Source organism: Hylobates moloch, unplaced genomic scaffold, assembly GCF_009828535.3.
Source record: "Hylobates moloch isolate HMO894 unplaced genomic scaffold, HMol_V3 SCAFFOLD_8, whole genome shotgun sequence".
Classification (NCBI taxonomy): domain Eukaryota; kingdom Metazoa; phylum Chordata; class Mammalia; order Primates; family Hylobatidae; genus Hylobates; species Hylobates moloch.
In genome coordinates, this window is record NW_026652283.1 from 96,344,419 (window position 1) to 96,367,867 (window position 23,449).

Consider the following 23,449-nt stretch of genomic DNA (forward strand, 5'->3'; position numbering starts at 1 on the left):
AAAAAAAAAAAAAAAAAAAAAAAAAAAATGGCTAAAAATATTTTAAAATAATAGATTTGAACATCATTTGTAGTTTCTGCCTCATAAAATGAATGTTTTCAGCTGGACAGTAGATTACAAACCATCTCTGATCATGTTAAGGCAGATTAGATGATCAATCTGTGGTTGCATTTGTAACTACCCCTAGGAAAAGAATCTTCTTGGAGTTGGGAGCTCTTCACATTTGCTTGGTCAGTTGGCCCAGGAAGGGGCAGTCCTGGAGCTGGCAGGTGGGAGGCTCTGCCTGTCTTGTCACTGCTCGTTATGCTGGCCCTCTATGACTGAAGCTGACACAGAGCCCTCGCCCTTGTTGACATCACTGATACACACCCACTACCCATTAACCGACTGCTTCCTCAGGGTCACCTTATTGTCTCCATCAGAGATGGCCGATATGTTGGCTGTGATGGACCTGCCCGCATGCTACATGATATCATTGAACTTGTGCAGCAATTTGGGAGACCATGTATTTCCCAAGGCATCATCACAGGTCCAGATGAACACACGACCATCCCAGGAGCAGCTGGCGATGGTGCTGGTGGGCAGGCTGATGGAGGGGGCCCAGGCCACATCTCAAACCCAGTCACTGTGTGCTTCCAGCTTCTGCTCCTCCTTCCACTGGCCATCCTTGAAGAGGTTGTCACAGCCGCCTGATGCAAACTTCTTGACGTAATTGGGTTTCTGCCTGAACAGCTGGTCTATGAGGCTTCTAGGTACAACAGCAGGGGCCCAGCTGACAGCATTGCAGCCAATGATGTGACCGTTGTTGATCTTCTTCACTTCCCATTGGCCTTCCCCTGTATAAGTCAACAGGAAGATGGCCCCATCTGAGCTCCCACAGGCCAGGATCAGGCCGTAGTCTAGCACACAGAGTTCACTGAGGCGTCATATCCTGAGGAGTCGTGGGTCTTCTCCCAGGTGCCGTTTTCCTCTTTCCAGATAATGACTTTCCAATCATAGGAGCACAATGCCAGGATATTGCCATATGTGGGGTGAGCCCAGGCCACTTGCCACATAGGACTATCATGACTTCTGAGGTTGGCAATGAGGATCTGCCCTCTGTTGTGCACTTTGAAGATTTTGACAGATTTTTCTGATGAGCAGGTTGCCAGGCGGGTGCCATAGTAGTCCATCTGGGCATCATGAATCATATCCTTATGGGAGGTATCCACAGTGTTAATTACTGACACCATGATTGCAGCGTGACTGCTCTAGGGACGTGGCAGCTCCTGGTGGTGCCTCCCCATTCCTTACCAGCTTTTTTTTTTTTGGGGGGGGGGACAGTCTCGCTCTGTCACCCAGGCTGGAGTGCAGTGGCACGATCTTGGCTCACTGCAACCTCTGCCTCCCAGGTTCAACAGATTCTCCTGCCTCAGCCTCCTGAGTGACTGGGATTACAGGTGCGTGCCACCACACCTAGCTAATTTTGTATTTTTGGTAGAGACGGGGTTTCACCATGTTGACCAGGCTGGTCTCGAACTCTTGACCTCAAGTGATCCACCTGCCTGGGCCTCCCAAAGTGTTGGGATTACAGGCATCAGCCACCCCGCCTAGCCTATTACCATCTTTTTTAGCAACAATGTTTGCCTCTTCAGATGGCCACAATGTTTGTAATCTTTTCCTCTAGAGAGAATAGAAATCTTTCTTTTTAGCCTGGCTGATTGAAATTTGTTTAGTATTGATAGTTTAGAAAAACAGAAAAGCTTCACATTTTGTTACTGATAATATTATGTAAATGTTTGATTGTAATCAAAATTGGGGAATTATCTCTCCAGTTCGTTCACATATGAGCTGTAATTTTTAGAAGAAATTTTCACAGACAGGTTCTGGCCCCATACATTTCAAACCTTGCTTCTCCACAACCCATGTACTTCCGGGGCTGGGTGCCTTCAGGCGTGATTGTATTGCACTATGATGCTAAGTGAGTCAGCACATTGGGCGGAGGGATGATTCATTAATCATAACTTACCTACCCATGGAAGTAACCAGGAATCATATCAATATATCCTACTGTACCCATGTAAAGTAAATCCCTACTTTAACTGATTTTTAGTTGGGTCCCCAAAATGCCTATAGCAACCTGTAAAACCTCCCAAAGGAAGAGGACATTTGACACATTGAAGCTGGAACAGAAAGAGACAAGGATCTTAGCTTGTTATGGTCAAATTATATTACTTTTGCAAGTTTTACAAAAACATATGACACTGAACATGCTGGTGGGATTCTTCCATTGGGGCACTTCTGGATGCAGCTGCCACGGTAGCCTAGGAATGAGATGATGGCAGGGGCATCAGGGAGTGGAGAGGAAGCAATCAATTTGAAAAACATTTAGGACTGGGCAGAGTAGCTCTTGCCTGTAATCCCAGCACTTTGGGAGGCCAAGGTGGGAGGTTCGCTTGAGGCCAGGAAATCAAGGCCAGCTTGAGCAACATAGTGAGACTCTGTCTCTACAAGAAAATTTAAAAATTTAAATTAGGAAAGAAAAGCGTTCAGGAGGTAAAATTGATAGGATTTGGTGATTGACTGAACACAGATGTGAGAAAGAATGAGGAGTTGTTGATTTGTCCAGGTTAAAACCTTAGTTAGATAACTAGGTGGGTACTGGGATCGGCACCTGAGATAGAGGATTGCAGAGGAGGCCCTGGCAGGGACAGGGGAAGCAAGTTCAATTCTGGGCTTGTTCAGCTCAATATTTCCGGGGACATCCAGGTAGAGATATTTCTCCATAAGCACCAACACTTAATAGTAAGACACTCCAGGGAGAAGTCTGAAAGGCTGGCGCAGATTCTGGGGCCATCAGTCCAAATGGAAGCCAAAGTCCAGGGATAGGCTGAGACTGCACATGGGGAGCTGACTGAGGAGAACGATGGGCCAAGCAAAAGACAAACCCAGGGGATCCTAAGCTTTAACGACTGGGCGGAGTAAGAGAACCCACAAAGGAGACAGAGTCTTTAGAAACTGCCAGGCTCAGTGGCTCATGCGGGTAATCCCAGCACTTTGGGATGCCGAGGTGGGTGGATCACCTGAGGTCAGGAGTTCGAGACCAGCCTGGCCAACATGGTGAAACTCTGTCTCTACTAAAAATAAAAAAATTAGGCGGGCATGGTGGCGCATGCCTGTAGTCCCAGCTACTCTGGCGGCTGAGGCAGGAGAATCGCTTGAACCTAGGAGGTGGAGGTTGCAGTGAGCCAAGATCACGCAGTTGCACTCCAGCCTGGGTGACAAGAGCAAAACTGTGTCTCAAAAACAAAACAAAACAAAAAAAGAAATGAATGTAATTCAATCGCTTATGATAGATTGCAGCTTAGCATGTCATATTTTCCCTCTTTTTTTGATATTTCTGGTTTGAAAGAGAAATTAACTACAAGATTTAGTGGAGATATATATCTATATCTATATATATAGAGATATATAGATATATAATTTTTTTTTTTTTTGAGACAGAGCCTTGCTCTGTCACCCAGGCAACTTCCACCTCCCTGGTCCAAGTGATTCTCTTGCCTCAGCCTCCCGCGTAGCTGGGATTACAAGCGCACACCAATGCACATGGCTAATTTTTGTGTTTTTAGTAGAGATGGAGTTTTGCCATGTTGGCCAGGCTGGTCTCAAACTCCTGACCTCAAGTGATCCACCTGCCTCGGCCTCCCAAAGTGCTGGGATTACAGGTGTGAGCCGCCGCACCCAGTCAGTGGGCTCTTTCTTATGAGACTTTGTAGGCATTCCATTAGCTGATTTGTTAAATGATCTTCAAAATATTTGCTTGCATCAAGTAAAGGAAATTGGATGGTAAATATCCCCTATATATAGCTCTACCTGCCTCCTTCCTTCATCAAAGACTCAAAAAGTGGAATATGTCTCCACTTTAAGCCATTTCAAGAGCACATTAGGTGGTGGTGGGCAATATATTTCACTGACATGGACTCCTGGGGATAATCTCCCAGCAGGCTGCAGAAGCCTGTGCTCAGTGGTGAAGGCCCCCAGGCGGCTGTCTTCATATGAATCTTCAAGGCATGGCAAAGCTCATGACATTTGCATTTTAAAAGGTATTTGCTTTGGTGTGGGTAAAACTCAACCAAACATGGTTAACACTTTGACCTCGAGGATGAACCATAAAAATATAGGGCAGCGACCTCCTCTTCCCTACTGATTCCTGAGAGGGGCAGTGGTGAGTTTATTTTTGTATGCTGTCAAATCAACTTAAGACCCATTTTAAGAGTTTTATTTCTGTTCTTTATAGGGATTCCATCAACTTAAGAGTTCCACTGATTTTTTTGGAAATGGGTCACTGTAGAAATTAATCAAGTGATAGTGAGGACCTTGATAATTGGAGTGGATTCTGGGATTCCCAAAGGTAGTAACTGGGCTGAGTGGTGAAGAGGGGATGGGAGAACAGCCACAGTGATTTTTCTGTACTTCAAAAGCTTAATGAAGTTTGAAATTTGATCCAGGATTTGTCTACACTGGCTGATTGATCATCCTGCTCTGTTTATGACTGGAATGACATTGGCTTGATACACAGACACAGCTGTCTCTTGCTGATGTATAGTGCTGGTGAAAACCAGCGTTTTATGTCTGATGGTTACAGATGAAAAAGGGAATATTACTTAGCAACTGTTAAATAGTCTTTTAAAGTGTCACCTGCTGTCTTGTAGTACTGGTCTCTTCGTTTCCTGTAGAGTTGGCTTTTCTAGTCCCTCTTCCAGAGTGATTTCTCTAAAACACTGATGTGATCGCTTCTCAGTCTTTTGGCTAAGATCAAGTGTAGTATCTAAAACACTGATGTGGTCAAGATACCTTCCATGACTTGGCCCCTATATTTTTCCAGCCTCATGTTTCAATCCTCCCTTCTTAGATGTGACTCCCTGGCCTTAAGTTAGCGCTATATACAATTCCATGAATGAAACAGCACTGTTTATACCTCCTGGTCTCTGCACCCTCTGCCTTTATTCACCTGGAAATGAAGACACACCTCAGTTACCTTGTCTGCAGAGTCTTCCTTGACCCACTTGTCAGCTAAGTTAGTCACATTTTGTTTTCTATCACTTATGTTGTAGAAATCTTTTAAACATTACTTTTCGGCCGGGCGCAGTGGCTCATGCTTGTAATCCCAGCACTTTGGGAGGCCGAGGCGGGCGGATCACGAGGTCAGGAGATCGAGACCACGGTGAAACCCTGTCTCTACTAAAAATATAAAAAAATCAGCCGGGCGTGGTGGCGGGCGCCTGTAGTCCCAGCTACTCAGAGAGGCTGAGGCAGAAGAATGGCGTGAACCCGGGAGGCGGAGCATGCAGTGAGCTGAGATCGCGCCACTGCACTCCAGCCTGGGCGGCAGAGCGAGACTCTGCCTCAAAAAAAAAAACAAAAAACATTACTTTTCTTTTTTTTTTTTCTTAACTTTTAGGTTCATGGGTACATGTGAAAGATTGTTGTGTAGGTAAACTGTGTGTCACAGGAGTTTGGTATACAGATTATTTTGTCACCCAGGTAATAAGCATAGTTCCTGATAGGTCATTCTTTGATCCTCTGCCTCCTCCTACCTACCACCCTCAAGTAGGCCCTGATGTCTGTTCCCTCTTTGTGTCCATGTGTTCTCATCATTTAGCTCCCACTTATAAGTGAGAATGTGCAGTATTTGGTTTTCTGTTCCTGCATTAGTTTGCTTAGGATAATGGCCTCCAGCTCCAACCATGTTGCTGCAAAGGACATGATCTTGTTTCTTTTTTATGGCTGCATAGTATTCCATGGTGTATACATGCCACATTTTCTTTATCCAGTCTACCATTGATTGTCATTTAGGTTGATTCCATGTCTTTACTATTGAAAATACTACTTTTTGTGGTGTGTTAATATAACTGATTTATACACATTTCTCACTCTCTGGAATAGGAGCTGTTTATAAGTCCAGTACCAAGCACAGGACCTGACACAAAGTACTTTCTTGAAAAGAGTTTGTTGGATGAATGTATGAAAACGTTAGAGGTCTTGGTGAAGGAAAAGCTGGTCACCATTGAATCTAGTGGATTCCTCAGGGAAAAGAGCAGCTTCCTGTGTTGAATTTGTCCAGTTAAGTATAAGAAGCAACATTTCTGATTGCTCTGAAAAGTATGATTAAAGCATAAATTATTATGGAAAAATAATGGTTTAGAAGTATAGCATTTTGGTATATTTGTTCATTTCTTTTCTGAAACATTAATTAGCTAAGGTAAAGATAAGGATTTTGCTATATGATAATCAAACTAGTATCAATGAAAATCATCAATATTAAAATGAAAAGTTAGAAAATTGTAGTAAATGGGATAGACAGATGAAAGCTTAATATCTATATTATAATGAGCTAATATCACGGATCAGAATATCAAGATCTACATAGAAAATTGGGTAAATGACGACCAGGCGCAGTGGCTCATGCCTGTAATCCCAGCACTTAGGCCAAGGTGGGCGGATCACCTGAGGTCGGGAGATTGCGAGTAGCCTGACCAACATGGAGAAAACCCGTTTCTACTAAAACTACAAAAAATTAGCCAGGCGTGGTGGCTCATGCCTGTAATCCCAGCTACTCGGGAGGCTGAGGCAGGAGGATCGCTGGAACCTGGGAGGTGGAGGTTGCAGTGTATGGATACTTGGTGAAAATGTGGGTATACGCTATTTTAAGTCTTATAAAATATTCATATCCTTTGACCTAGTCACCCCACACTCAGAGCGTTACTTTTAAAAAATAAAAATTTAAAAGAAGGATAATGCTGTAGACATGAAGTTGTTTGTTGCAACTTAATATATTTTGATATTTATGATATCAAAATTGGAAATAATTCAACCCCTAATGTAGGAAGGAGGATTATGTAAATTCTGTCATATCCACACAAAATGCTATAATATGCAATAAGTAAAATTGTTTTCAGTATATAACCACGTCAAAAGTACTTTTAGTAAGTGGCAGTAGCAAATTACAAAATTATCTCTTAAGTTTATGTTATATGTATGCATAAGGGGAGGATCTAGGAGGGAAACTGGAAGAGAAAAGGTTTTGTGCTGACTTCGGGGGTTGTTTTGTTTTGTTTTGGGAATTGTGGTCCAAAAAAAGTGTAACTCTGTTCCACATTCACTAGGGACTTTTTTTTTCTTTTTTTGAGATGAAGTCTTGCTCTGTCACCCAGACTGGAGTGCAGTAGCACAATCTCAGCTCACTGCAAACTTTTTTTTTCTTTTTTTGAGATGAAGTCTTGCTCTGTCACCCAGGCTGGAGTGCAGTAGCACAATCTCAGCTCACTGCAACCTCCACCTCCTGGGTTCAAGCGATTCTCCTGCCTCAGCCTCCTGAGTAGCTGGAACTACAGGAGCACACCACCATGCTTGGCTAATTTGTTTGTATTTTTAGTAGACAGGGTTCTGCCATGTTGGCCAGGCTCGTCTTGCACTCCTGACCTCAGTTGATCCACCCACCTCAGCCTCCCAAAGTGCTGGGATTACAGGCGTGAGCCACCACGCTGAGCCTAATACTTTCTATTCTATTGTTACAACAATAAGGAGACAGGGCAGAGCAGTACTTGGAGCCACAGTACCAGCTCCCTCCCTTGTTCCCTTTATAATCTTGAGCCAGTTTCTCAGTCTTATCTCTAAAGAGGAAATATAATAACTAGGTATGAAAGCCTTTGGAAGTAGTACATGAGATGACAGTACAGGCACCTAAGCATTGCTCAAAGTGTAGGTTGAGCAAGTATGTCCATACAATGACTTTTTCTTCCAGTGTGGTAGAAAACATTGCAGTCGGCCGGGCGCGGTGGCTCGCGCTTGTAATCCCAGCACTTTGGGAGGCCGAGGCGGGCGGATCACGAGGTCAGGAGATCAAGACCACAGTGAAACCCCGTCTCTACTAAAAATAGAAAAAATTAGCCGGGCGTGGTGGCGGGCGCCTGTAGTCCCAGCTACTCGGAGAGGCTGAGGCAGGAGAATGGCGTGAACCTGGGAGGCGGAGCTTGCAGTGAGCTGAGATTGCGCCACTGCACTCCAGCCTGGGCGACAGAGCGAGACTCCGTCTCAAAAAAAAAAAAAATGAAAACATTGCAGTCCTAGTTAACTTGGAATCTGCCTTGAACTTTAAGAGATATATGACATGGTCACTAATATGTGCAGGTAAGTAGGGAATCTCAGGAAACAAATCATACTGCTCTCAGGTCCCTCTTTGTGAATTTGTGTTTTCTGCTTTTATTGGCCAGAATGGGGAGTGAAAGAGGAAGGGATGGGTAAATGGCTAGTGGAGGAGTGTGGTCTGGACTTCAGGGAAAGTGGGGAAAGAGATCTTACAACATTTTTCACTTTCCAAGATAAATAGTAACTCTTTGATCTCACATTTATTTCTTTTAATATTATGTTTTAAAACTTTCACAGAGATATAGATTCATATTGTAGGTACAAAGCACTTTCCAGAGCAAGATGGCCGACTGACCACCTTCTTATCTCTTCTCCCTTCCAAAATGTTACTTCTTTCAAAAAATGGGAATCTTTTTAAAACAGGAGACAGTAAAAGGGGAGTTGTTCGTGCATGACAGATTTTGAAAGATCTGTGGTGGCTGAGGATGTAGGATAAGGAAATCTCAGTCCCTAGTGAATGTGGAACAGAGTTACAGGAACAGAGAGCAGGTAGTAGACTAGTCTCAAAGAACCGTGGAGACCCAGGTCCTGGAAATACCGAAGTGGCAAAGGATAGGAATGAAATGGAGCTGACAGTGAGAAGGGTAATTAAACCTTATATATTTTCTGTTAGGTCCTCTGCTTCTTCACCTCAGTCTCAAACACACACTGTCCATCAGGGAGGCATCCTTCTACCAGTCAGAAAATCAGAGAGGGTTTTCCTTAAAACATTAAAAAAAGTAAACAGATTAAAGATCTTCCACATTACATCTGATTCTGTCAAAGCACCCTAAAACAAAACCCCCAGAGCTGGGCGCAGTGGCTCGCGCCTGTAATCCCAGCACTTTGGGAGGCTGAGGCAGGCGGATCACCTGAGGTCGGGAGTTCAAGACCAGCCTGGCCAACATGGTGAAACCCCGTCTCTACTAAAAATACAAAAAAATTAGCTGGGTGTGGTGGTGGGCACCTGTATTCCCAACTACTCAGGAAGCTGAGGCAGGAGAATCACTTGAACCTGGGAGACGGAGGTTGCAGTGAGCTGAGATCGTTCCACTGTACTCCAGCCTGGGCGACGAGAGCAAAACTCCCTCTCAAAAAACAAAAACAAAAACCCAGAAGGCAAGCCCTGCTCCTGTACACAGAGCAGTACTGTTAGAGAGAGGACGATTATGCAGATGCTGGGGCATTCATTTGCATTACCATTAAATAGGAATGAACAACCAAGCATGGCCAGACACTGAGGGCAACCATAAAACCTGCAACAGGAAAGAGAAAGACCAAGATGAAATAAACAGAAAAGTGACTGTAGAGGCAACAAAGAATTCAGGGGACAGGAGAGATCTTAAGTAAAAAAAACAAAATCCATTAAGTTTATCTTTCAGAGGTATATTACATCCATAAGGTAAGAATGGGATACTTTGAAAAAGAAGCTACTAGAGAACAGGAGTTCTTGGATATTAAGAAGAATCTCCTAGAAACTAGAACCAGAATACGGAGATGGAAATCAGAAAAGATAAGAGATAATGAGGAACAATCTAGGATGTCCAACTTGTTACCATTAAGAAGGAAAAAATTGGAGAAAAAATGTCAAAGAAGTAATACAGAATTTTTTCAAAATTGAAAGGGATCTCTGAGTTGTCGAACATAATGAATGCAAAGAAGATACCTAATCAGATGTATCACTGGGAAATTTTAGGACGTTGAGAACAAAGAGGTGACAGATGACCAGGCGTTGTGGCTCATGCCTATAATCCCAGCACTTTGGGAGACCGAGGTGGGCAGATCAGTTGAGGCCAGGAGTTCAAGACCAGCCTGGCCAACATGGCAAAACCCTGTCTCTACTAAAAATACAAAAGTTAGCCGGGCATGGTGGCATGCACCTGTAATCCCAGCTATTCAAGAGGCTGAGGCATGAGAATCACTTGAACCTGGGAGGTGGAGGTTGTAGGGAGTGGAGATCACGCCACTGCACTCCAGCCTGGGTGACAGAGCGAGACTCCATCTCAAAAAAACAAAACAAAACAAAAAGAGGCGACATAGGGTAATATGCTAATTGATGGAACTAAGAAAGATATAAGGATATTTTAAAGGTACAAAGATAACTAGGAGAGAAGCTGAAAATGGTGATATAACCATAATAGCAAGAAAGGAAGATAAACTTTCTTTATCTTCTGGGCTGTACTCTCATGTGTTAAAGAAATCAATGATAAGAAAAAGCAGTACACATATATTACTTAGAGACCAGAAGAAGCAAAAATAGGAACAATTAAATAATCTTAAAATGTGCTGGGCGTGGTGGCTCACACCTGTAATTCCAGCACTTTGGTAGGCCAAGGTGGGAGGATCGCTTGAGTTCAGGAGTTCGAGACCAGGCTAGGCAACATGGTGAGACCCCCATTTCTACAAAAATAAAAATAAAAATTAGCAGGTCATGGTGGTACATGCCTATAGTCCCAGCTACTCAGGAGGCTGAGACAGGGGGATCGCTGGAACTCAGGAGGCTGATGCTGCAGTGAGCCGTGATTGTACCACTGTACTCCAGCCTGGGCAACAGCCTATCTCAAAATAAAATAATAAAAAATGATAATTTTTAAATGGCTTCCTCTGAAAGACAGAACTAAGAGAAAAGTGAGGCAGGGGACAGTTGCTTTTCACTATAACAGTCTTTTGTCCTCCTCTTTTTATTTATTTTATTTTATTTTACATTTTATTTTTTGAGATAGAGTCTCACTCTGTCACCCAGGCTGGAGTGCAGTGGTGCAATCTCAGCTCACTGCAACCTCCGCCTCCCAAGTTCAAGCGATTCTCATGTCTCAGCCTCCCAAGTAGCTGAGACTATAGGCATGTGCCACCATGCCTGGCTAATTTTGTATTTTTAGTAGAAATGGGGTTTCACCATGTTGGCCAGGCTGGTCTCGAACTCCTGACCTCAAGTGATCTGCCTGCCTCGGCCTCCCAAAGTGCTGGGAATACAGGCGTGAGCCACCTCCTCCTTTCAAAAATTATTAGTTTTTGTTATTGTTACAGGATCTTTGGGGTGTCACTTTTCTGGCTGGAAACCTCTGTGGCCTGTGGCACCTTTGCCCGAGTTTTGCTCGGGCCCACTGGGCTCGTTCTGCCCACTTGGCCTGGCAGGCTGCGCTCGGTACATGCTTCCTGCCTGGATCCCACACCTGCCAAGGGCAAGTCAGGCATAGAGCGGCAAGGGGTGTGTGAGCAAGCGTGGGGTTGAGCCACTGTGCACGGTCAGACACGCTGGCTGCTGCTGCAGGGTGAGCAGCGCCAGGTGCCTGCACAGGCACCAGCTCTCTGCAAGGCTGCAGCTGGACCAGGCGCTCTGCAGACAGCTTCTCTGGCTGGCATCAGGGTATGCATTAGTGCCCAGAAGCTTGGAGATGCCAGGAACCACAGGCCCCAAAGAGGGAGTCACAGCCCCAGCTCGGGTAGCTCCCAGGTCTGGGCTCCCCAAAGGACCATAGCTCTTCTCTCCTTCTTTTCCCCCACAACGTGGTGAGCAAGGGGCATGTTTCAGCCCTATTTGTGTTACAGCTCTTTTATCCTCACCATTCAGGGTATCTTGAGTTCTTGTCCTACATTCAGGAAGAATGAGGTACACAGACAAGTGGAGGGTGAGCAAGATGAAGAGTAGCTTTATTGAGTGATAGAACAGCTCAGAGGAGACCCACAGTGGGTAGCTCCTCTCCATAGCCAGGGTGTCCCAACGAGTGTTCAGCTCTCAGCAGAGAGGGTAGTGCCTCTTTGTGGGTAGATTGTCCCATCCTCTCTCCATCCTCTCAGCAGAGAGGATAGCTTCTCTCTGCAGCTGATTGTCTCCCCTTGTCTCTCCATCTTCTAGTCTTGCTGAGCCCACAGTTGTTATGGGCTTCAGTGGGGAGGAAGTGCTGCTTGGACCATGGTGGCCATTGGCAGGCCCAGGGAAAAGCACCACAAGTTACCCCTCTGGTCCATGAGACTAGTGGCCCGAACCCCAGGCTTCGGGCCCTCCCTAGCTTGAAGGTGGGGCTTCACCAGGGACTCGCCCCTTCCACCCAGGAGCCTGTCTACCTCCTGCCACCATTCATGGCGCCCAGGCTGTTTGTGCCAAGCGACGCCTACAGGCCAGTGCTGAGCTGCCCTCAGCAACCCCCCAGCCTCCCTCCTGTGCTCATCGGTGCCCAAAGTCCAGAGGGGGCTGAGGTGGCAGGGGGCTGGCATGTCAATGCTACCCTGAACGTTTGCACACCCAGCCAGCATGCGACAGCACGTGGGCTCAGCCCCATCCTTGCTCCGAGATGGGAGTGGCGCTGGGAGAAGAGAGAGGCTAGGCAGCGGGAGCAGACAGCTCTTAGCCTTTTGGGGGATGGAGGCCTTCCCGGGTCCCCAAGAGTGCAGAGATGTTTCCGTCTGCAGCTGCAGCTTGGTAGCTGCAGCCACGCCCAGCTCCTGCTTGGCTCCATGGATCATGGCACTGCCCCGGGCACAGCTCTACCTCAGGGCCCTTCTCTGTCCACCCCTCCGTGCCCAAGCACACTACTCCCCCACCAGCGGGTGACTCGGCCCAGTCCCATCGTGGCGGGCTTCAGGGACTGTCCACCTCCTTCCTGCTGCACTCTTTCCACAGCAGCAGCAGGCAAGAGCAGCGACGCGGAGCCAGGGTCAGCAGCAGCAGAGGCTCCGGGCCTGGGAGTGGATCCTGCCTGGCCCCGTGAGGCTGGGGACAGCACAGTCAGCTGCCTCGGGGACATGGGGCACAGGGGTCCTCTCCACCGCCACCACTGGCCCTGCAGCTGCTCCCACTGCCACTACCCACGACCTCCTTCTGCCACAGCCAGCGTGATGGCAGCAGCTGCTCCGGGCCACAAAGAGGCGATGCTGCCAGCATTGTGACTTTTAGAAAGGGAAACCAAAAAAAAGGAAGGAAAGAAAGAAATAGAAGGATCTTGAGAGTTCACAGTACACTCTATTTGAAAAGCCAGATGGCTACAGACATTTCTAAGACGTGGGACTTTCTCCTAGACCTTCCTACTCCATAATTGTATACATACATGCACATATATGTGTGTGCATGTGTATATGTCCAGATATAATATTTAACATTTAATAAGGATTTATTTTTAAAAATAGTTTCAGACTTTCAGAAAAGTTACGAGAATAAAAGTTTAAAAAAAGAGCATTTGTGGCCAGGAGCGCTGGCTCACGCCTGTAATCCCAGCACTTTGGGAGGCCGAGGCGGGCAGATCACCTGAGATCAGGAGTTTGAGACCAGCCTGACCAACATGGAGAAACCCCATCTCTACTAAAAATACAAAATTAGCCAGGTGTGGTGGTGCATGCTTGTAGTCCCAGCTACTCGGGAGGCTGAAGCAGGAGAATCGCTTGAACCTGGGAGGCAGAAGTTGCGGTGAGCCGAGATCACGCCATTGCGCTCCAGCCTGGGCAACAAGAGCAACACTTCATCTCAAAAAAAAAAAAAAAATGAGCATTTGTGTATTCTCCACCCGGACTCATCTGTGTCAACATTTGACTCTACTTGCTTCATCACTTATGCATAGGCTTGTTTCTTCTCTCTCTCTCTCTGTCTGTGTGTGTGTGTGTGTGTGTATTTTCTAAATCATTGGAGGACTGCATACATCATGGCCTTTACCTTTAAATACTTCGTTATATGTTTCATAACAATATGGAGAAGTATTCTCTCTCGTAACCACAGTAAATTTAACATTGATTCAGAACTTTAGCAATAGGATTAATATTTTTCCTATGATAGGCTATCTCCCTTCAGAGTGTCATGTACCTGTTTCCTTTTTTCCTCCCACTCCCTAGCCTTCTGCTGTTTACCCTTATTCTCTCTACTTGTTTTTGCTCTTTTGTTTTGAGGTCTTTTGGTTTATAATTATTTGGATATTCCTGAAGCTTCAAACACATACACTTAGAGGTAAAAAATTTACCAGATCCTGCTTTGGAAGAAGTCTCTAGTTCCTTAGATTTTCCAAAAAAGCACTGGCACTGTTGAGTCTTTGACCTTCCTCTCGAATAATAAATTTTATGAATATGTTTCTGAAGGTTTACCAACTTTTTTTCTTTTCTCTCTTTTTCTACTCTGGTTTATAGTTTGAAAAAGTACCAGAAGGTCCTATCCCTCCATCTACACCAAAGTTTGCATATGGAAAGGTCGCTCTGGAAAAGGTAAGAAAAAAAATAACAGAAACTTTGAAAGTGAGAGATGGGAGTGAGAAAGTGGAATTTAGTAGCAGTGAGTGAAAGTGCTGTGCTGGAGGAATTGGTTCGTTATTTTTCTGCAAATTTCTTTTCTGCGAGCCTAATGGGGTAAACGATGTTTCTGGGAAAATGGGGAGAGAGAGGTGAGAAGATACTCATGCTTGTTGACAGGATGAGCAGATGGGACATGGGTGGGAGTAGTAGGCATTCTTGGATCATTTGGGTCATCTTGGTTCCTTTATCAGTGGTTTAAACAGTGTCAAGTGCCTTTGTGGAAATAACATGCCACCTCATTGTTATGGCTGTCAAGGCTCTTTGTCGTAATTTACCTTTTTTTAGGAGTTCCCCAAAATCACAGGCATTTTGATAGATCTCTGCCCTAAATTATATACTTCCCTCCATCTCAAAAGTCATGTCCTAATTTTTAATGGTCTGTGGTTTATATGTTAAATGGGGACACTGGGGGAAAAGCTAGAAATCAGTCATAAATAGGAGTTAAGGGCAATGTATTCTAGGAAAAGCGAAAAAGAAGAGAGGTTTTACTTAATAGTCAGAGGAGTGACATAGCCGAAGTCAATTTGTTTTGACCATCTGTGTCTTCAGGTTTTCCCCTTTTATAATCCCTAACCCCTACATGTATTAACTCACAAGAAAAAAAAAAAAAAGGACCGTTACCTATTTCTTAAGAATCTCGATATCCTAAAATAGTATCATAAGTTTTTATCTTCAAGCAAAATGCCAAACATGATTATGTAATTTTTCCATCCAAGAAGCCCTTTGACATGGTTGGTTGGTTGAGTTCTTATAACATTTTCCACCTAGTGTCAAATACATGCGCTACATTCTACAAAGAATGTGGTCTTTCTGTCTGATAGGGATCTTTCTTTAGATTAATCAGACTTCAGTCACTCTCATAAAGGGAGCACCTTCTGCTTGTTCATTGCCACAGCTACTTAAGGAAAACCTTGGTTTGTTTGTTTCAGAGCCGTGACAAATCTATTTTTATGCAACAGAAAATAGCTCCAAATGTTCAAAACAACAACATTGCTAAAACAAAGCTAGCTTAGTACCAAAAGCACATTCTGTTTACCCTGAAGGAAAATTGTGTGAGCAGAAATGACTTTTTTATTTTTAAATAAATACATACAATTGAAGATAGCAAATCAGCATATAACTGAATTAAGTTTACGTAGAACACAGTTATATAGAAAATAAGTTTTTACCGTGAGTTGAATTTCTTAGTGTTCAGGTGGGAAAACACCCATATGAGTAGCTGGCTTGATGAAATTGTAAATCAGATTTTTTTCCTTGATGCTGCACATCAGCAAGGTAACCATGGGAAGTGTTTATGAAATTCCTAACTGGGCTGGGCATGGTGGCTCACACCTGTAATCCCAGCACTTTGGGAGGCCGAGGCGGGAGGATCACCTGAGGTCAGGAGTTCAAGACCAGCGTGGCCAACATGGTGAAACCCTGTCTCTACCAAAAATACAAAAATTAGCCAGGCATGGTGACACATGCCTGCTCAGGAGGCTGAGGCAGGAGAATCACTTGAACCTGGGAGGAGGAGGTTGCAGTGAGCCAAGATTACGCCACTGCACTCCAGCCTACCAGCCTGTGTGACAGAGTGAGACTCTCTCAAAAAAAAAAAAAAAAAAAAAAATCCTAACCAGTATTATAGTCATGGAAAATCCTGGGGTTTGGAGCCAAATCTAACTACAAATCCTGGCTCTGTCATTACTCAAGTGGATTTCTGTGAGTCTCCACAACACAGGGACAGTAGTGCCTGCCTCACAGGGTAGCTGTGAGTATTCAGTGAGCTGGTGCATGTAAAACGCTATATCTCATCTGGAGCGTGTAGACAGGCAATGACTGGTAGCTGTTATTATCATTGTTGTTATTGCATCAGAATAAGTATCCTGGGTTGCAAGAATATACAATCCTTTGCATTGAATATAATAAATACTTATCAGGCGTCTACTATGTTCCGGGCATTGGGGCTGAGTATGGAACAGATCTTATCCTTAAGGAGCTGACAGTCTGGTGAGGAAGACAAAGATGAGCAACTGAAAAGTGATACAGGCATGGAAGATCTGCCACACACAAGTTCAGAGGAGGGTGAAGTAACTAGGAAGTATTAAATATTAAGGTGATATAATAATAGCGTGTCTAATTTTAGTTGAATGTAATTGGCCTCTGGTTACTACTTTTACTTCTTAGTTGTTTCACTCAGGGGTGTTCAGAGAGGGTTTATAAGGAGGCAGCATCTGAGCCTTAGTTTTCATTCATTTTAAGAGCCTTTTATAGGTCTCTGCGCAGGTTTAGCTTCTGAATAGGTGTGTTTGAAACCTTTTTAAGACTACTGTCATTCATAGTTTTCATCAGGAGTTAGGGAGTAGATGGAGAGGACTAAAGGAGACTGGGAAGCAATACTGAGTGGAATTTGAATGAATTAGGTTTATTTAGGGGTTTGGTCAAACCCACTGATATCTTTGATAATCAGGAAATGATACTACTCTCTAACCTGATGACCAGTGAGGGGTGCAGTGTGTGAATGCTGCTTTTGTTTCTTTTCAGTTAAAGACAGTGGGAGCAGCTCTGGACATTCTGTGTCCCTCTGGGCCCATCAAAAGCCTTTATCCCTTGACATTTATCCAGGTGAAACAGGTAGGCCTGCAAAGGTAATGCCTCACCTTTTTTCTACTTGCAAAAGTGTGCTTTCTGCACTGCCTTGCGGTGCCCATTCTGAATTCAGGGGCCAAAATGTTAAGCAAATGCATCAGATCCCAGGTAAATGAACCATGAATTTCCAGGCTCTATTTAGCCTGAAGTGCTGCACAGTGGGCTGATCATGCCTATATTTTTTGCCCCACTTCTTCTCACTCATACAGGAGGTAGCCCAACCTGCTTCAACATAATTCTGTACAAGTTATAAATTGAGTTCACTGACCAATCTAATTAATCTTTATTGCTAGGCATCAGTGGAAGATCACTGTTTTAATACTCAAAACAGACAGTTTAATTATTTGTCTGTTCTTAGCTCCATGGCATAAGGACTGTGTTTTTTGGTAGACTAGGTTCTTTGAGATTCTTTTTCCTGCTTTTGAAGAGAACAGAGCACATCTTTTTTTTTTTTCAGTGTTTGTATATGTGTGTGTTTGATCTCCAGACACTGCCTCATCTTTATTTTTTTAAAGTTTTTCCCAGCATTTTGTTTTGAAAAATTTTAAATCCAAAAATAGTTGCAAGAATAGTACAATAAACACCCATATGCTTTTTACCTAGATTCACCAATTGTTAACAGTGCTTTAATTGCCTTTTTCTGTCTGTGTGTATGTAGTCAAGTGCTTTTCTTTTTCTAACCATTTGAGTTGTCAGCACCATGTCACTCCACATTTAAATGCTACAGCATACATCTTTTAAGAAAAAGAACATTATCCTGCAGGACCACAATACAATGATCACACGTAAGAAATTTAATATTGATGCAATCCTATTATCTAATATAAATTCTATAGTCAAGTGTCCCTGGTCATTGCAATAACGTCCTTTACAGCTTAATCTTTTCTCAATCCAGTTTCCAATCCATAATCACACATTGCCTTTAATTATATTCTCCTTAGTCTTCTTCTGTCTGAAACTGTTCCTAAGTCTGTCTCTCATGACATGAACATTTTTGAAAAGGTCAGGGTGTTTGTAGACTTTGCCTCACTAATTAGATTCAGTAAAACATTTTGGACATGAACACAACAAAGGTGATATGTCCTTCTCAGGGAATGATAGCAGGATGCCCATGAGACCAGCTTGTCCCTTCACTGCAATGTTAAGCTTCATCACTTAGGATCTCAGCCCCATGTTTTGAAATGGAAGGTTATCCACGTCCTCCTTTCTGATTTTCTGTGGCGACCACCTTCTGGAAGGAGTCTGAACAGTAAGGCAAAATAATAAGAGCATATCTAATCTTAGTTGAGTGAAGTTTGCTGTCAGTTGCTATTTTTACACCTGTGATTTTATTCCAACAATTCTATTTTGCAATAAACTGAATAATTAAGTCCCCCCACCACACACACATTCACTGTTTCATGAACATTGTATAGGGTACTCTGCAGTCCTAGCACCCACAGCTATAAATGGAACTTACCTGCACTTAGCAGGGCTATTGAGCACTTTAGACAATGATCCCAGAGCACGTGTAGCCTGGGGAGGGAGTTCCAGGTTACTATATGAACACGTGCAGCCATTGTTCTTTCTCAGACCCCTTCTGCTTTCTGATCTTTGGCCAAGGTAGTGCTCTCAGATTGGGTGGGGCTTCCTGGGCCCTCGCTATTTCAGATCTTGGGCAAGTCCACTGGGGCAAGTCCACAGAATATCTATTTACAGCAAAAAACCCCAAAGGGCACAGACTTCAGGGAGTGGAGCTCAGCCTACTGTCTCGGCAGGGATCCCCTGAGCCTCAGCCACACCTGCCTGGGGAGCATCACAGCTTCTACCCCTCCTTCTGGAAGCCCTTGACAAAGCTTTCCTCAGCCCTTGAGGAAACTGACCACTTTAGCTAGTTTTCAAAATAAGTAAATAAATGAACCAGAAGGAGATGGAGATGTGGAGTCTGGGCGGGAGGTGTTCTTGCGCTAGAAGGTTTGTGTGGTCTTAATAGCATTTCTTGTGCTCAGCTCATTCCTGCAACACAGGAAGGTGGATTAATGTTCTCCTCAGCTCCTCCCAGTCACCTTTCCACTTGCCTAAGGTTTACTTTCTTTCTTTCTGGGCCCTAGAAGTAGGGAACCTTTTCTCTGTTCCATGCTGGATCTCTATTTGCATTCTCTTCCATAACTGAGGATTTTTTCCCAGCTCAGCCCTGCTAATAATGTCCACAGCAGGAAGTAAATAAGCAAAGTCAATAACTATAATTCTGTGGATTATTATGTCAATAACTATAATCTGTGAATAATTCCGTTACTGCTGAGGCTGATTGTTTGAGACTTTCCTTTTGGACCAGGGATGTCAGCATCTAAAAATATTTTCTGACTTAGTGGTCGGTTACAATCTAGTCTCTTAACTATTTCTTTCCCCCATTCCTCCATTTAAAACAGTTCTGATGGACTTTGTTGTTATTATTATTATTATTAGAGATGGGGACTTGCTATGTTGCCCAGACTAGCCTCAAACTCCTGGGCTCAAGAGATCCTCCCAGTTCAGCCTCCCAAGTAGCTGAGACTACAGGTGCATGCCACTGCACCCAGCTCATTGCCTTTTGTTTTGTATGTTAAAGCAGATTTAGCCCAAGAACCTGGAGACAGTTTTGATGAGCAGAACTTCATCTCTTGGCTTTGCTGTTTGTTTACCTTGTTTTTTCGTTGGTTTTACTTAGTTTTGTATTTGGAGCTAACATCCATAACTTTTGCTATGTATGATATAATCCCCTGTATGACCCTGGGCAAGTGACTTAACCCATTCGGGGTCCAGGTTCCTCTTATGGGAAAGGGATGCTTGATAAGACACTGTTCGTGGTTCCTTGCAGTTTACTATTATGATAGATATTTAATGACCTAAAAATTTAAGCCAGTTTCCTTTTTCAAATTTAATTTTTTCTGGAGGTGGAGGAAGATTTTCATTCCTTATGGTTTGCAAAACATCGCTTTCATACATGTCTAGGGTAACGAAGTTCTCTGAATGGCAATAGTGATGTATTTTTCTTAAATCCTTTTCTAACCAGCATTATGGGTTTGTGCTGTACCGGACAACACTTCCTCAAGATTGCAGCAACCCAGCACCTCTCTCTTCACCACTCAATGGAGTCCATGATCGAGCATATGTTGCTGTAGATGGGGTAAGAATCGTCTTTGGACTGTGCGTTTTGTCCCAGTGAGGGTGGGGATGAGCAGCCTGCACTTGTTAACACAGCATTTGGGGTCTTTGCTCACCTCTTCGACCTCAGGCTCTACCCATCATCTTTTTTTTTTTTTTTGAGACAGGGTTTTGCTCTGTTGCCCAGCCTGGAGTGCAGTGGTGTGATCACAGCTCACTGCAGCCTCAACCTCCCAGGCTCAAGTGATCCTCCTACCTCAGCCTCCCAAGTAGCTGAGACTACAGGAGTGCACCACCATGCCTGGCTAATGTTTTGATTTTTTTGTAGAGACAGGGTCCCACTATGTTGCCCAGGCTGGTCTTGAACTCCTGAGCTCAAGTGATGCTCCTGCCTCAGGCTCCCAAATTGCTGGGATTACAGGCATGAGCCACCACGCTGGGCTCCACCCCTCTTCTTGGTGACCCTTAGCTGTGCTCTTGCTTGCTGTGAGGCCTCATGCATGTGCCATTTGCTGAAATCCACCCTACCCACCGTCTTAACCCAGAGGGCTGTGCTTGATGCCCCACCCTCTCAGAAGCCTTCTGGGTCTCCCCAACCAAAGCCGCCCTTCTCTGACTGATGTTGCCTGTGCCTTCTTTGCTCCTTAAGGGTGGGGTCTATTTCCAATTCAGTTTTGTACCTGCCACTGTACAAAGTTTGTTGAACTTCATGCCTTTATCCTACATGAGAAATTATATTCTGAAGGACTACTCGTGACAACTATTACTGAAATGCACAAAGAACCGTGTTTCATAACAAAAGCAGATGCATTTCAGGACTTCCAGTCCTCTCACCAAAATGGTCACAGGAAGGAACACAGGAAAAGATTTTCCTCACCAAGAAAATTTGTTCAGAAGATTTTAAAATATTTCCCATTCTCTTGTGATCAACAGCTTTCATTTCAGTGGGAGCAGATTACTAAGACATTCTGCTCTATTGATGGTGACTGTTTCTTCTAACTTGGGTCTTGTCTCAGTGAATTATGATCATTGTAAGGTCAATTTTTAAAATCTAACCTTTTAAAAAGTTAGGAATATGTTGCTGATAAAATACCTGTTGTTTTTCCTCATTCTGTTATATCATTGTCGTGGTTAATGCATCGTGTCAAGTATTTTGAGGTGAGAATACTCCACCTAACTCTCTGATTTTATCTCGTTTATCTGATTTTGTCTTATCTCTCCATGTTGTTCAGAAGCAATTTTTTGTGAGTGACTTTTGTGCTGTCAGAACACGAAGCAGCTCCTCTAGTAAGAATCCTCCCCTGGAATTTTGCCTCCCTCCTCTTTCCACTAAAAGTAGATGGCAGTAAAACATTCCAGGGCAAAGGAAACCAGCTTAGACCATTCCGTGCTCTGAGCTGTGTCTGGCAGTTTTCCTGTTTAGGAAGCAGTGATTGGGGGAACTTTCTGACCTGGCTAGTAACTTGGGCTAAGATACTATCAAAGCATTTCTTTCCAAGTCTGGTGACATTTCAAGGCAAGAAAATGAGTGCTAAATTAACTGAGCATGCTGCCTCTCCTTGCTGACCTTCTTACCCTCAATTCAATTGTCATTTGGTCTTGAACCCCACAGATCCCCCAGGGAGTCCTTGAGCGAAACAATGTGATCACTCTGAACATAACAGGGAAAGCTGGAGCCACTCTGGACCTTCTGGTAGAGAACATGGGACGTGTGAACTATGGCGCATATATCAACGATTTTAAGGTAGGACAAACCACACTGTCAAGACTAAGGTTCAAGGGGTGACAACTTAGAAGTTGAATTCCAGTACAGTGGCTCACACCTGTAATCTCAGCACTTTGGGAAGCCAAGGCAGGAGGATCACTTGAGGCCAGGAGTTCAAGACCAGCCTGGGTAAAATAGTGAGACCTCTACAAAAAATTAAAAACTTAGCCAGGTGTGGTGACATGCACCTGTGGTCTCAGCTACTCAGGAGGCTGAGGCAGGAGGATTGCTTGAGCCGAGAAGTTGGAGATTAAAATTACCTGTGATCATGCCACTGCACTCTAGTCTGGGTTACAAAGTGAGACCTTGTCAAAAAAAAAGAATTAGTTGAGCTATTTTGAAGAGCTGTTTTCCTCTGTAGGTGATGAGAAAGTTGAGCTTTGCAAACAGAACCTTTCCCCCGTGTTTGAGTTTGGTCATCCTATAGAAAGAAACAGAAAGAGGAAGCCCCTCCACCATGCTCTTCCTCTGTTTTAAAAGACCACCAAGCTCACTGAAGGCACTCCTTTGCCAGTAAAGCCAGCTCAGCCTCTGTTCTGCCCTGTTTTATGGGTTTGGATGGTTAGTCCATGGCAAACTCTTCACTTGTAGGAAGCCTCTTCCCTTGAGGCACTGGCTCTCACCTCTGTTGATTACTCCTGTGTCCAGATGTGTAGCCCAAATAAGTTTTTCTAACACATATTTTTAGAGCATTAATCAGCAAGCATTTGTTAAGCTCCCACTCTGCGAGATGCCCCACTAGGTGCTTTGGGGAATGCACAGGTGTCAAGAGACAGGCTTCTCTCAGGGAGCTCAACCTCCACGAGAGGAGAGAATGCCTCATCAAGGGAACGATGGCATCACCCAGGCTAGGACAGGACAGGTGTCTGGGGCTATTTCCTGACCCTCTTGAGATTAGGCAATTACATCTTAGGGAACTTAGGGAATAGCTGTGTGCAGGCCACCTTTGCCTCCAGAATATATGTCTCTCTCATAGTTCTTGTGCTCAGGGTGGACTTCGTGGCCTCCTGCCGGGCTCTCACAGGCCACACTGACCCATGGGAGTGACTCGACTCTGTTGTGTAGTCTCTGGGTCCCCAGTACCTGTCAAAAAGCCTGACATACAGCCACCTGGTTAATATTTATCAAATTATTAAATGGGCAATCGAGACTTGGTATCTGGGATTCCACTGGGAATGGGGAGGTTCCCCACATACAAGCCAGGGAAGGGGAAGTTAGCTGAGCCTTGACAGCCCAGCCCTGGCCTGTGTGGAACAAATAGAGCAGCTTCTGAATTCAGGTCTGAGGTTTGCCATTGTCATCATTACCTTCCTATCCTCTTAAGGTATCACAGTATTCTCATGTATGTTATCTCACTTGGCCCTCATAACAGGTGAGTGACTCGGGTGTGGTCCTCCCTGTGACAACGGCTGAGGTGCCCAAGGCCAATATTTGCTCCTGGCTGCATCCATCGTGCCTGCTCCATCCACAGTGGGATGACTATTCCTTTGTATCCCC

The 23,449-nt window shown here is 44.4% G+C and overlaps 1 protein-coding gene and 1 pseudogene across 3 annotated transcripts in view; one reads left to right on the forward strand and one right to left on the reverse strand.

Moving 5' to 3' along the window:
• Nucleotides 1-23,449, forward strand: part of GLB1 (galactosidase beta 1) — a 114,249-nt gene that overhangs the window by 72,346 nt on the left and 18,454 nt on the right. For all 3 annotated transcript variants that reach the window (XM_032162206.2, XM_032162205.2, XM_032162207.2), the window contains exons 11-14: nt 14,275-14,349; nt 16,960-17,049; nt 20,096-20,209; nt 21,800-21,931. In XM_032162206.2, the coding sequence (XP_032018097.2) occupies nt 14,275-14,349; nt 16,960-17,049; nt 20,096-20,209; nt 21,800-21,931 (411 nt within the window). The remainder of the gene's footprint in view (nt 1-14,274; nt 14,350-16,959; nt 17,050-20,095; nt 20,210-21,799; nt 21,932-23,449) is intronic.
• LOC116473694 (protein SEC13 homolog) lies at nt 49-1,232 on the reverse strand (annotated as a pseudogene).